At 24.1% G+C, this 13,916-nt stretch overlaps 1 protein-coding gene and 1 long non-coding RNA gene across 5 annotated transcripts in view; one reads left to right on the top strand and one right to left on the bottom strand.

The window, feature by feature from the left end:
* The window catches only part of LOC127282384 (glutamate receptor 1), a 283,556-nt gene that overhangs the window by 14,749 nt on the left and 254,891 nt on the right, over positions 1–13,916 (bottom strand). For all 4 annotated transcript variants that reach the window (XM_051306583.1, XM_051306581.1, XM_051306582.1 and 1 more), the window contains 8 exons: positions 10,256–10,388; positions 9,780–9,900; positions 6,243–6,407; positions 5,310–5,525; positions 2,126–2,233; positions 1,467–1,574; positions 924–1,041; positions 149–243 (listed from right to left, as the gene is read on the bottom strand). In XM_051306583.1, coding sequence (XP_051162540.1) covers positions 149–243; positions 924–1,041; positions 1,467–1,574; positions 2,126–2,233; positions 5,310–5,525; positions 6,243–6,407; positions 9,780–9,900; positions 10,256–10,388 — 1,064 coding nt within the window. The remainder of the gene's footprint in view (positions 1–148; positions 244–923; positions 1,042–1,466; positions 1,575–2,125; positions 2,234–5,309; positions 5,526–6,242; positions 6,408–9,779; positions 9,901–10,255; positions 10,389–13,916) is intronic.
* Positions 1–13,916, top strand: part of LOC127282404 (uncharacterized) — a 99,421-nt gene that overhangs the window by 399 nt on the left and 85,106 nt on the right. The gene's annotated exons all lie outside the window — the stretch shown is intronic.

Here is a 13,916-nt window from a genome sequence, read left to right as displayed (position 1 = left end):
TAAATAAGGATTACTTTGATAAAATAATTTTATTCATATACGAGTATAATTATAATTTTAGAATAAGGATTTAATTAAGATTATTATATATGAGAAATTTATTGAGTAATTTTAATTTGCTTTAATTATTATTAACTATTACACTTACTTCTCTAATTAGTTCGCCCACCATTCCATCCCAACCGCCGGCTATATCCGGATTTTCGGAACCATATTTTTTATCCTTAACAATTCGTAGTTCATCTGAAAAGAATTTTTTTATAATAAAATTTGTATAGAATATTATAATTGGTTTAAACCACAAAATGAACTAATAATTAAATTTTTAAAGATGCAAATTTTTAAATTTGTTTAAAAATTTTTTTGCATACTTTTTTCTACTGCTTTTGACATAAAAATTTCGTTTTATTATGAAGACTATAGAAATGATTTATTTGAATTCAATTAAAATATATTTGAGTTAAATAAACGTATATTTTCTCACGCCCATTTATTTGGCGGAAATAAAATTATTTATTTAAATCAAATGAAAATTTATTTGAATAAAAAAAAATTTATTTAAATAAAAAAAAAATTATTTGAATCAAATAAATATATTTTTGAATTAAATAAATATTTATTTGAATAAAAAAAATTATTTGAATCAAATAAATATATTTTTGTATTAAATAAATATTTATTTGAATAAAAAAAAATTAATTGAATCAAATAAATATATTTTTGAATTAAATAAATATTTATTTGAATAAAAAAAATTATTTAAATCAAATAAAAATATATTTTTGAATTAAATAAATATTTATTTGAATAAAAAAAAATTATTTGAATCAAATAAATATTTACTAGGCTGTGAGACAAATATACCATTTTACTGGGTAGAGAAAAATTATTATTATTGTGAAATAAAAAAATAGAGAACTTACAAGTTATGTTTAGCCTTTTCGAGATAAAATCAGCAAGATCTTTGCAATAACCTTCATAACGATCATTGCCAACGAATTCTTTCCTTGGATCAGGTTTTAGCATAATATAAGGCTCCTCCTGTAATTCATAAAAAAATAGTTACAAATTTAATTAGCAATTAATTACATTATTATTTATTATTTATTTAATATATTAATTATTAATTATATTAATATTCTATATTAATTAATAAATTATATTAAAATTCTTAGATATAATTGTAATTGATTAAGAATATTTATAATATAATTTTTATATTATTATTTAATTAATATTTATAAATTGTAAAATTAATTTTCTTGAATTTTTATTTTATTTGAATAATTATACTTTTCGAAACATTTACAACATTTAGAGTTTAATAATTTTTTTTTAATACCAATTTTTATCGTGTTTTATAGCAGTATTATTGAGATAAGGGGGTTTTTTTTCAAAATTTTATAGACCATTAAAAAATATATAACAATAAATAAATTTTGTTTTATGAATGTATATTCACTTACAATTATTGTTGTTACAATGTGAGTTCGATTTCTATCTTTTATTGATTTTGGTCGCGAATACTCTGCTGACACTGGTTTGAAACCCTCTTCTTCTGACCAATTTGCCACCTTAGGAAAAAAAATAGAAAATTAATAGAAAAAAAAATAGAAAATTAATAGAAAAAAAAATAGAAAATGAAAATTTTATTTTCAAAAGAAATTTAATAATTAATAGAAAATTAATAGAAAATTAATAGAAAAAAAAATAGAAAATGAAAATTTTATTTTCAAAAGAAATTTAATAATTAATAGAAAATAATTAATAGAAAATTAATAGAAAATGAAAATTTTATTTTCAAAAGAAATTTAATAATTAATAGAAAATTAATAGAAAAAAAAATAGAAAAAAAATAGAAAATGAAAATTTTATTTTCAAAAGAAATTTAATAATTAATAGAAAATAATTAATAGAAAATTAATAGAAAATTAATAGAAAAAAAAATAGAAAACAAAAATTTTATTTTCAAAAGAAAAATTGAAAAAAAAACAAATTTGAAACAAAAATTCTTAAGTAAAAAAAAAAGTAAAAAGAAAAATTAGAAAATGTGTTAGGAGGGATAAAATAAGGGAGACTATATATAGTCTGTATAAATTAGAGGGTGAGATAAGTAAATACACACTTTGACCATTGCGCTGTTAATAGTCATTTCCACGACGTGAAGAGTGTAATTAAAGCGTCGTCCATCTTCCTTGAAACGAATCAAACCCGTGAGTCCTTCTACTTCGACCTGAAAGCATTATAAACATTGTCAAGAATCTGTCAATCATTTGTTCGGAACTTTTTTTTCACGATAAATTTACTTTTTAGGTTTTTTTTTTAGTTTTTGGAATGGACCAAAATTTACTTTTTATTCTTTGAAAAAAAAATATTTTTTTTTATTGAAATATTGAAACTTTTTCGAAATTAAATGAATAAAATTGGCAATTATTATTGAAGAAAATTGATATAAAAATGTAAATAATAAATAAAAAAAAATATAAATACAAAAATATACACAAAAAATTAAAAGGCATTAAAATAATCTGTAACGCTTATTATTTTAATCCAATTTTGCTTATTTCAATCCATTTTGGTATTACAATAGGCAAAATTGGATTAAAATAATAAGCGTTGCAGCTTATTTTAATGCCTTTTAATTTTCTGTGTAAATGTAAAAATATAAATGTAAAAATATAAATTTAAAAATATAAACGTAAAAATATAAATACAAAAATATAAATATAAAAATATAAATGTAAAAATATAAATGTAAAAATATAAATGTAAAAATATAAATACAAAAATATAAATGTAAAAATATAAATGTAAAAATATAAATGTAAAAATATAAATGTAAAAATATAAATGTAAAAATATAAATGTAAAAATATAAATGTAAAAATATAAATACAAAAATATAAATATAAAAATATAAAAGTAAAAATATAAAAGTAAAAATATAAATTACAAAAATATTAATATAATAATATAGAAATAATATAAAAGAATTTATTTATTTTATTCTTTTTTTCCGCGAAATATTGAAACAAATTTTCGTTATTAAAAGAATAAAATTGTCAATTATTATTATTGAACAAAAAAAAAGGATAAATAAAAAGTTTAAAGTAGTTTCTAATTAAAATGTATAAAAATTTTTTTTTCCCCTCTAATTGATATAATTAAATCCCCTATATAAAAAAAGAACACTTTGTGATTAAAGCTCATCTGTCGACGCAAAATACTATATATATATAGGAGAGAAAATGTAGAACATGAAAACTCTCGAACAGGGACGCTCTGGTTTTCCAAACGGCATTCTAGTTGAGGCCAAAGAAATGCCAATTACTGTCACCGACAGATGTTAAATTTAAAATCTCCAAATGTCCCATGTTCATTCGAAATTTGAACTTTTAGTCTCGTTTTTTTTTTAAAGATACAATACCCTGCGGTATTTTTTAAAGTTTTAAATTTTTTCCCTTTTTTTGTTATTATTTGTAAATTAAATTTTTTCCCTTTTTTTGTTATTATTTGTAAAATAAAATAACTAAATTAAATATTAAGTAGTAAAAAAAAATTCGATATTTTCAAAATATATATAGAAGAAAAATAAATAAATAATTTTATTGCAAAAGTAATGTGGCAATTAGTGCTTGTAGATTATCAACGTGAACGTTGATTAAAGTTATTTAAGAATTCTCTTAGTGTCGAGTCATGTTATTAGGCAGTAAAGCACTTTGGGGGGTTTTTTTTTGCTTATCTAAACATCGAAGCTTCGTGAAAGACTTAATTTTCAAGAAACTTATTTTGCATCAAACGCTAAGCTACAAACTTCTCATTTTGCATAAATGATATAAATATATATATACTAATGGAAAAAAATCTCTAGGGAAAAAAAAATCATTTTAAAATATATTAGCCTGTACATTGTAATTAAATAAATAAATAAATATTTCCCAATTAATTTTTTTTTAGTAAAACTAAATAACGTATTTGAATTACGCAACGTTTATATAAACGATTTTTAAAGAAATAATTTTTTAAAATGAAAAATTCTATAATTTTTTACCTAAAAAATATTTTTTTTATAATTTGTTGATTAATGTAAACTGCAAGAAATATTGTTTAGGCAAAAAATTATAGAATTTTTCATTTTAAAAAATTATTTCTTTAAAAATCGTTTATATAAACGTTGCGTACTTCAGCTTCGTAACTAAATACAAAATATTCTATATAGAAAAAAATTGTAATTTTTTTCAATTTTGTTAGCTACATTATAAAAAAAAGTAATCTTGATTCTAGCGAATTCCTCTTAATTTGATACATATTTTCCTCTTATATACACTCAGAGAAATGGTATATTTGTATCCGAGCCTACTAACTCATTTATTTGTTGCAAATATATATTTCATTTCATTGAAATAAAAAATTTATTTGAGCCAAAGAAAAATTTATTTCTGACAAAAAAAAATTTATTTCTGACAAATAAAATTTTTATTTACGCCAAATAAATAAGTTAGTATTAGGCTCTGAGACAAATATACGTTTATTAAACTCAAATATATTTTATTTGGTTCAAATAAATCATTTCTCTGGGTGGTATCAAAAGTAATAGTCTTCACTTGAGAGGATTTTCCTCTCGCATATATAATTTGACAATTATGGTTATAAATTGATAAAGAAAAGCTATTATCATGCATTAAATTAAATATCTTTAATTAAATATTAAATATAATTAATGATTTATAGTTAATTACTTACATTAATTAATAGATTTTTTTTATTTATTTAACTTTAATTCAGTGTTTTTGACATCAGAACCTCAAAAAAAATTGTTTTATTTTATTATTAGTCAACAAAGAATAAAAATATTCTACATTCAAGTGGAATACTTTTGTTTTAAGAGGAAAAATTGAGAGGATATTAGAAGAGGATTTTTCCTCTAAATATGAGATTACTTTTTTCAGGGTGTAGGAAAAAAATTGTAATTTTTTTCTAATTTTGTTAGTTAAGAAAAAAATTGAAATATACATTTTTTTAAATTAAAATTTTTTATTATTTTGGAATATTAAAAAATATTTTAATTATTATTTAGAATATTAAAATATTTTAATTATTATTTAGAATATTAAAATATTTTAATTATTATTTAGAATATTAAAATATTTTAATTATTATTTAAATATTAAATTATTTTAATTATTATTTTAAATATTAAAATATTTTAATTATTATTTTAAATATTAAAATATTTGAATTATTATTTAAATATTAAAATATTTTAATTATTATTTAAATATTAAATTACTATATTAAAATTGACGAACCTTTCTCAAAAGTTTGGATATTTTGTCACCATGCTCCCAGGGTGTTACCCAACCTTGATTAGGATTGCAATCGAGTGATCTTGTTGCATTTATTGATGTATTTGGAATTGGTACACCAGTGCGTCTCTGATTACTTCGATCGGGTTTTTTTCGTGTAAATTTATTAAAAGCTTCCACAAGCACATATACTGCATCGTACATCAATGCGGCTCCCGCCTATTAAAAAAAAAAACGAAGAAAAAAAATGCATATTAAATTCTTTGAAAACTTAATTTTAATTATAAAAATTTTATTACGTTACATGTATCTAATTATTAATTTTTAAAAACAAATATTTAATAAAGATTTAAATTTACAAACGGGTGATAAATCCTTTATTTTATAATAATAATAATAATAATAATAATAATTTTTTTATATTTATTATATTTTTAAATAAATTTTACTTTGTAGAATATATTTTCAAATGAATTATTTCCAATATTTTCCCTGTTTTTTTTTAATTTTCAATATTTTGAAAATAGTATGTGACGTATATTATTTAATATTCATGAAAAATGTGAGGAATTTTATTTTTTGTCACTGTTAATAAAAATAATTTAACAAAAAAATTCTACAAAAGAAATATATTTATGTTTTCTTTCTTCTATTTTTGCTACAGTAATTATTTTAATTATACGTCATGTAATGGAAAATTTGTTTTTAAAAACAAGGTACATTAAAATTAAGTCATTTTTTTCAAATTAAAAATATGAAATATAACAATTACTTGGAAACTTTTTTTTCAATTTTTGTGATTTGAAAAAAGTCGTGTCAGAAAATTTTCCGCATTTCAAATAGTTTTTAAAAGTTTTCATACTTTTCCGAAATATTGACAATGTTTATATATGCAATTTATATAAATATATATATATATATATATATTACACTTACGGAAATAGATTGTCGACCGGAGCCAGCATGTACCGCGGGGTCTTGCCGGCGCCAGTTTTCGAGAAACTCCTTGACGTAGGGTCGGGAGTCGTCGACGATGCGAAACCCAGTGATGTTGATGGCACCGTACTCGATCACTTCGCTTTCCCAACGGTCGTCCATTATCTGATTACAACAAATGCAAAGAGTTTATGTAAAGTTCAATTTATCCTCCTTTCATCGCCACAGGGAAACACACGCCCTTCAGTAAAATAATAAAATAGAAATAGAAATAAAAAAAAAACAACAACAACAACAACAACAACTAACCGGAAGTATCATATTTTAATATGAGGAAACAATACAAAAAAAATATATGCTTTTACCTTCATTTTTTTTTCACTCAAAAATATCCGCTTTTCATTACACATAACATAACAAAAAAAAGAAATGCAATATTTATTTTTTGTAAATATTTTTCATCAACAAGTGATATATACTTTTGATGTGAAAAATTTTATTGCGATTAAAAAAAAAAAACAGGGAAACTATTGCGGAAAGCTTACAATGTTGAAAGTGGAAGGAATAAATCTGTTTTTTAAAATGATTTTTTAACATTAAAATATTCCAAATTTGTACCACAGCGTTTAATTAACTTTAATTCGATTTGAATTTGATTTCACTTTGAAATTCCTTGAAAAAATTGACCTCTAAGTGACCTTGACTTGACCTAAAAATAACCTTGAATCTCTTTAAAATGACTTGACCTTCAAATAACGTTGAATGTCCTTGAAATGACTTTGACTCGACCTTCAAATGACCTTTAAATGACCTTCATATAACCTCGAATGTCCTTGAAATGAAATGACCTTGAAATGACCTTCAAATGACCTTGAAATGACCTTGAAATGATCTTGAAATGACCTTGAAATGATCTTGAAATGACCTTGAAATGACCTTCAAATGACCTTGAAATGACCTTCAAATAACCATGAATGTCATTGAAATGACTTGTCATTCAAATAGCTTTGAATTTCCTTGAAATGACCTTGACTCGACCTTGAAATGTTCTTTAAATGACCTTGAAATGACCTTGAAATGACCTTGAAATGACCTTGAAATGACCTTTAAATGACCTTTAAATGACCTTTAAATGACCTTGAAATGACCTTCAAATAACCTTTAATGTCCTAGAAATGGGTTGACCTTCAAATAACCTTTAATGTCCTGGAAATGAGTTGACTTTCAAATAGCGTTGAATGTCCTTGAAATGACCTAGACTCGACCTTCAAATGACCATAAAATAACCTTCATATAACCTTGAATGTCCTTGACAAGACCTTGACTCGACCTTCAAATGACCTTGAAATGACCTTTATATAACCTCGAATGTCCTTGAAATGACCTGACCTTTAATTAACGTTGAATATTCTTGAAATGATCTTGACATGACCTTGAATCTCCTTGAATTGACCTTGACCTTCAAATAACCTTGAATTGACTTAAAATAATATTAACTTGACCCTAAAGTGACCATGAATGTCTTTAAAATGAACTTGAAATAACGTTGACCTAAATTAATGTTTTTAAGTAGTAAAAGTTAATTTTTAGTCGGACAATTTCTTTTTGTTTAAGAATTAAGTAGAGAAGGTCAATTCCTAGTGAGACGGAATTAAAAAAAAATTATTTTTTTTAAATAAAATTTAGATTATTAATAAATTTATCGTCAGAATAAGAATTGTGAAATTTATTTTTATTTAGGTCATAAGTAGTAGAAGTCAATTATAGTCAGACATCAGTTACTAAAAAATTTGGAATTAAGTAGTAGAGGTCAATTTCAGTCAGACGTTAATTTCTCTTCAAGTAGAAAAGGACAGTTTCAGTCAGACAGCAGTTACTAAAAAATTTAGAATTAAGTGGTAGAAGTCAATTTCAATCAGACAGCAGTTACTAAAAAAAATTAGAATAAAGTAGTAGAAGTCAATTTTAGTCAGACAGCAGTTACTAAAAAATTTAGAATTAAATAGTAGAAGTCAATTTCAGTCAGACGTTAATTTCTCTTCAAGTAGAAAAGGACAGTTTCAGTCAGACAGCAGTTACTAAAAAATTTAGAATTAAGTAGTAGAAGTCAATTTCAGTCAGACGTTATTTTTTCTTTAAGTGGAAAAGGTCAGTTACAGTTCGACACAATTTTTTTTTTTTTTTAATTAAATTTCACCAAAATATCTTTATCTGAAACAGCGATATATTTCTCTAGAATAGCGAAAACTTTCGCTGTTTTAGAAAAACTCACTGTTTCCAGTGAAAATTATCGCTGTTTCAAGTGAAGATTTTTTTTCGAAAAAAACTTTTTTTGAAAAATAAGAAGATAAATATTCAAAAATTTATTATAATTAGACAAAAATTTCTTTGAAACAAATAAATTTTCTTTGCTATCAAAAAAAAGTGAAAGAAATTATATGAATTTCTTTAAATGAAAAAAATATTTTTTTTGTGTGCTGTATATATATATATATACTATATTTATATTTATTGACAAGCAAGAATGTACTATATAGTGCAATTTCGCACTTGGAGACGCGGGTATTAGCTTCGTGTTTCCTTGTTTCCCAGGCTAACGTGTTTCCGCGTAATCTCGCCCTATTCCCGGAAATACAATTACGCCACTCGCCGGGCAATCTACTATCCCTCGGGCCACGATTCAATCGCAATAACCGGATTAACGTTGATCGTCGAAAAATTGCGAAAGAACGTCTCGTAAAGTCCAAGATTGGAACTTTAGTTTATATCTATATATATATAGAGAGAGAGAGAGAGAGAAAGAAAGAGCTTGAAGAACTCTAATTTCGTTTGTGATTGGTACATTCAAACGGCCTCATTTCATGAAAAGAGCCTCCCAACTTTAAATTGAATTTCGGTTATACATTGCCGAAAAGAAAAGAGAGAAAAAAAAAATCTCCCGCAGTATTTCGAAAAGTTTTCATAAATTTTTTTCTTTCTTTTCACATATCCATGACTATATATGCAATTAAATGTCGATAATAAATTCCTTTGAAAAATTTTATTTAGGCTTTAAAGAAATAAAAGATAAATTATAAATTAAAAAATTTATTTATTATTTAAATAAAAATATAATATATTCTCTAAATCTGAATTAGTAAAAATGTTTACTAATTTAAATTAGTGAGTCACTTTTTGTTTTAGAATTAGTTAAATTTTACTAATTGTTAGTTAAAGTTACTAATAATTAGTAAAATTTTACTAATTCAGAAGCAAAAAGTGAGTCACTAATTCAAATTAGTAAACTTTTTTACTAATTCAGATTTAGAGAGTAAAAATTAATATATTTTTGGAACTATTAAAAGGATTTTTGTGAATATGAAAATTTATTATTTTCTATTAGAAATCTTGATTTGTTTTTTTTTTTTGGGTATAAATAGAAATTAATTGCTTGGAACATTTATTGGAAATAAAATGCCAGGGAAAATTAAGAAAAATTGGAGATACAGTGAAAAGAAAAAGAAAAATAAGCTTTATTTTTATTATTAGAAAACTTACTAATCCACTTAGAAGATAATGGTACGTTCTTTTTCCGAGCGCAATGTCTCTTACATGGCTTACGACTATATTTTTCGCCATTTCGGTGGGACAGTCCAGTACAATGTATTTAACAGTCCATCTGTAAATAAAAATTTTTTATTCACTTTTTTTTTAACTAATTGATAAATATAATAATCAATTTGAAAAAAAGGCAATTAAAAGAATAATTAAAAAACCAATTTCAAAAAAAAATTGAAAAAATAATTTACTTGTAACAGGAAAAGTTTTCACTAAAATTGAAATTTATTTTCACTATTCCAGCGAAAATCTTTCTTTCCTCGAGATAAATTTTTTTTCCCTTTTATTAATATTAATTAAACACGGAAAATTTTTTTTCGAATGAAAATAATTGAAATGAATTTTTCCTTTTTTTTTGGAAATAATTATTTTTTTCACTGTTTTTGGAAAAAATTAAAAAAAAAAAATTTTTTTACCTGCTAATTTCTTCCAATGTACGAAGAAAGTCAATTGCCTCAGAAACATTTTGTATTCTTTTAACACTTTCAACTTGAAACGTCACATTCCCTGGTTTAAGTCCCTGATAAATTTGTTGTAATCGCAAAAGACCTGAAACAAAAAAAAAAGGGAAATCATTTTCATTAAAATAATAATTTAATATTCCTGTGTATATAAGGAAACAATTTTTTTAAATTTTTTTAATTAAATTTATCAACAAAAAAAAAACTGTTGTATTTTTGTTTTTAAAACACATTGTCGTCTAGTTTTAATTAAAAATGGTTTTCTGCTTTTTAATGTATTTTTTTTTATTTATTTTTATTACAACCATTTTTCTCTTAACAAAATGCGATTACAATTTTTTTTATAATAATAATAATCATAATAATAATAAATAATAATAATATTTTAATAATAATAATAATAATAATAAAAATAATAATAATAGTAATAATAATAATAAATAAAAATAATAATAATAAAAATAAAAATGAAAATAATAATAATAATCATAATAATAATAAAAAAAATAATAATAATAGTAATAATAATAATAAATAATAATAATAATAATAAATAATAATAATAGTAATAAAAATAATAATAATAATAGTAATAAAAATAATAATAATAGTAAAAATAAAAATAAAAATAATAATAATAATAAATAATAATAATAATAATAATAAGCGTTAAAAGTTTGGTGTCTTTAATTTTCGCGACATTTTCCAGTGTGAAGTTGCTTTCTCATTAAGTTGTTTAATTTAATAAACTAAAGAGAGAGAGAGAGAGAACGTTGTTCCATTGTGCGACTAATACGCGAAGAGGGGTGAGGGAAGGGGGGGGATGAGGTTGACTTGAACGCGATTCTGCGCAGGAATTGCGTATGATGGAGAAGAGGTCGTAATTCATTGGCAGACTGCGTTTTCTCTCCCCAGTTTCCCTCACCCCCCCCCCTCATCACCCTTCCCCTCCCCCCTAAAAACCAACGTTTCTGCAGCGAAGCTTTGCAGATACCATATAGGAGAAAAAAGGGGGTGGGAAAAGGGGGTGGAAGTAAAAAATTTTTGTCGACAAAAAAGTGCACATTCCTCTGTGATATGATGCGGAACTGATCGCTAGAGTTGGGAGTTAAAAGCAAGAAAAATCCCCCCCCCCGTATGAGTTGGTGAGCAATTAGTCAACGTTTTGACATTAGATTAATATATAGGGGGGAAAAAATATTAATTTTTTTTTACAAAATTAATTTTTTCCTACGAAAAGAAATTTTCTTTTATTTTCTTTAGAAATGACAATTGACTTTTTTAATTATAAATTTAATTAAATTGGATATTTTCAAGGGAAAAAAAAAAAAATTTCTGTATCAGCGAAAAATGTTATATTTTCTTTTTTTCGGTGAAGAAATAAGAAAGGTATTTTTACAAATTTTCTATGTCGTCGTGACAATCCCTGAAGCAAACGTGAAACTGACAACGAGGTTAACGAGGTAGAAGTTACAATTATGTTTCTGCGCTATTACAAAAGATCCTTAGAATGCAGATCTCTGAGTTTCTGCGACTGTATAAAATTAAGACGAATTAAGAATTAATTTACATGCGATCTTAATTTTCAACGAAAACCGCATGAAAAAAAAAAGAAATTGAAAAATTAGTTTATAAATATTTCAACCATTATTTTTTTTTTCATTAATAAGTTAGAAAAGAATTTTTTTAAATTTTACATACAGTGAGAAAAAAATTTAGTGTTTGCAACAAAATTGTTTGGTTATAGGCAATTTTTTGGTTCTTGTAACCAAATTTTGGTTGGCTTAAACAATGTCGTAGAGTTATCTCAACCAAACATTTGGTTTGGCCAACAAAATTATTTGGTTGAACATTTTTAAATTCCAATTAAAATTTGGTTACGACAACAAAATTAATTTGGTTACGACAACAAAATAATTTGGTTACGACAACAAAATAATTTGGTTACGACAACAAAATAATTTGGTTACGACAACAAAATAATTTGGTTAACACAATAAAATAGTTTGGTCTAAAAAACCAAATGAACGTTTGTTGTCCTAACCAAAATTTGGTTGCGACAACCAAATAATTTGATTCGCTCTCAGTTCATAGCTTAAGAGAACAGATAGTTTAAATCTCTCACAAGTATGAGTAGTCCAGTGGTCAGAGCTCCCGACCTTCAGTTTTAAAACAGAGGTTCGATCCCAGGCGGAGATGAGATTTTTCAAAGTCCACAAATATTTCAATTGGATAAATATAAATTAAACGTTAAATTGGATAATAAATAAATAATGACATAAATAAAAAAGATAAAAAGAAAATAAATAAGGTAGAATAAATTTTTTAATTTTACAAAAAAAAAACTGTTTGTTTGATCAACCAAACATTTTTGTTGACCTAACAAAAAAAATTTGGTTGATCTAACCAAACATTTTTGTTATGCAAACAATAAACACTCAACCATATTTTTTGGTTGACTCAAACAAATAGTTTGGTTGATTCAAACAAATAGTTTGGTTGCTTAAATACCAACAAAATTTTTTTGTTGGCCCAACCAAATTTTGGTTGCTCTGACTAAACATTTTTCTCAGTGTAATTTAATTTCACAAGAAAAAAAAATTATTTTTCTCGAGTGTACCTATAATTTTTTTTTTAACCTAATGTAATGAATAAAATAATGTTTTAAGAAAGTAATTAGCCATATATGTGTGAGATTAATTGAAATGAAATTAAACGTGAACTGTAAATGATTGGTGTGAGCTAATAACAATTATTGGAATTGTATATGGAAAGGAAATGACATTCCCTTGTGGTGTATGCACCTCTGGCCATTTGTGAGGTAGGTGTCACTAATTAGTGACATCGCAAGGCAACGACGTTATTCTCTATATGTGTGTGTGCGTGGCATTGTACGAACATCGTTTCACCCAACTGGGAGTTCGATCCTTGTTTCAAGTGTAGAAACGGACGTGCAATGCGCAGACAGACTATACAATTGGACTCTCTGGATTTGCCCCCCACCCCTCTCTCTCTCTCTCTCTAATATTACGAAATTCTGTCTGACGACACATACACAAATTCCTTCACATCACTGTTGAGCTAAAATCCCAATAGACCTGATTACATGTTTCAAATCTGATATATTTTTTAATTTTTTTTATTTTCCTTTTCTCCTAAAAATAATATTTTAGTAATAATAATAATAATTAATTTCGAAAATTCAGGGTTTATTCAAGTGATAAAAAAAAAAATTCTTTTTTTGGGTATTCATCAGGAATGTTGAATTAGAGAGTTCTATAACATTTGTATATATATAGAGAGAGAGAGGGACGTCTCCTGGGATTAAGTGCGAATGAATTCCAGATCGCTTTCAAGATTATGCGAACTCTAGTGTGCTAATCAGTCCGACCTTTTTCGCTCCTCTTTTGTTCACTATCTTTTTTAAAACCCTTTTTTTCAATTTTCCTTTCTTTACTGTCTATCTATTTCTTTAGATGTTTTTTTATCTTCAAAAAAAAAAAAAAATCCCCTCCAAATTGGTTACACTCGGAATCAGTTTTTCTGAAAATATATGCCTTTATTCAAATATCTTTTTTGTAATTAATTTTTAACTTGATGATTTTCAAATCATTTT

Source organism: Leptopilina boulardi, unplaced genomic scaffold (assembly GCF_019393585.1).
Source record: "Leptopilina boulardi isolate dan_hultmark-lab unplaced genomic scaffold, ZJU_Lbou_2.1 LbouV2_30, whole genome shotgun sequence".
NCBI classification, from domain to species: domain Eukaryota; kingdom Metazoa; phylum Arthropoda; class Insecta; order Hymenoptera; family Figitidae; genus Leptopilina; species Leptopilina boulardi.
Note: the sequence above shows the minus strand (reverse complement) of the source record. Positions and strands in the feature narration are given on the sequence as shown.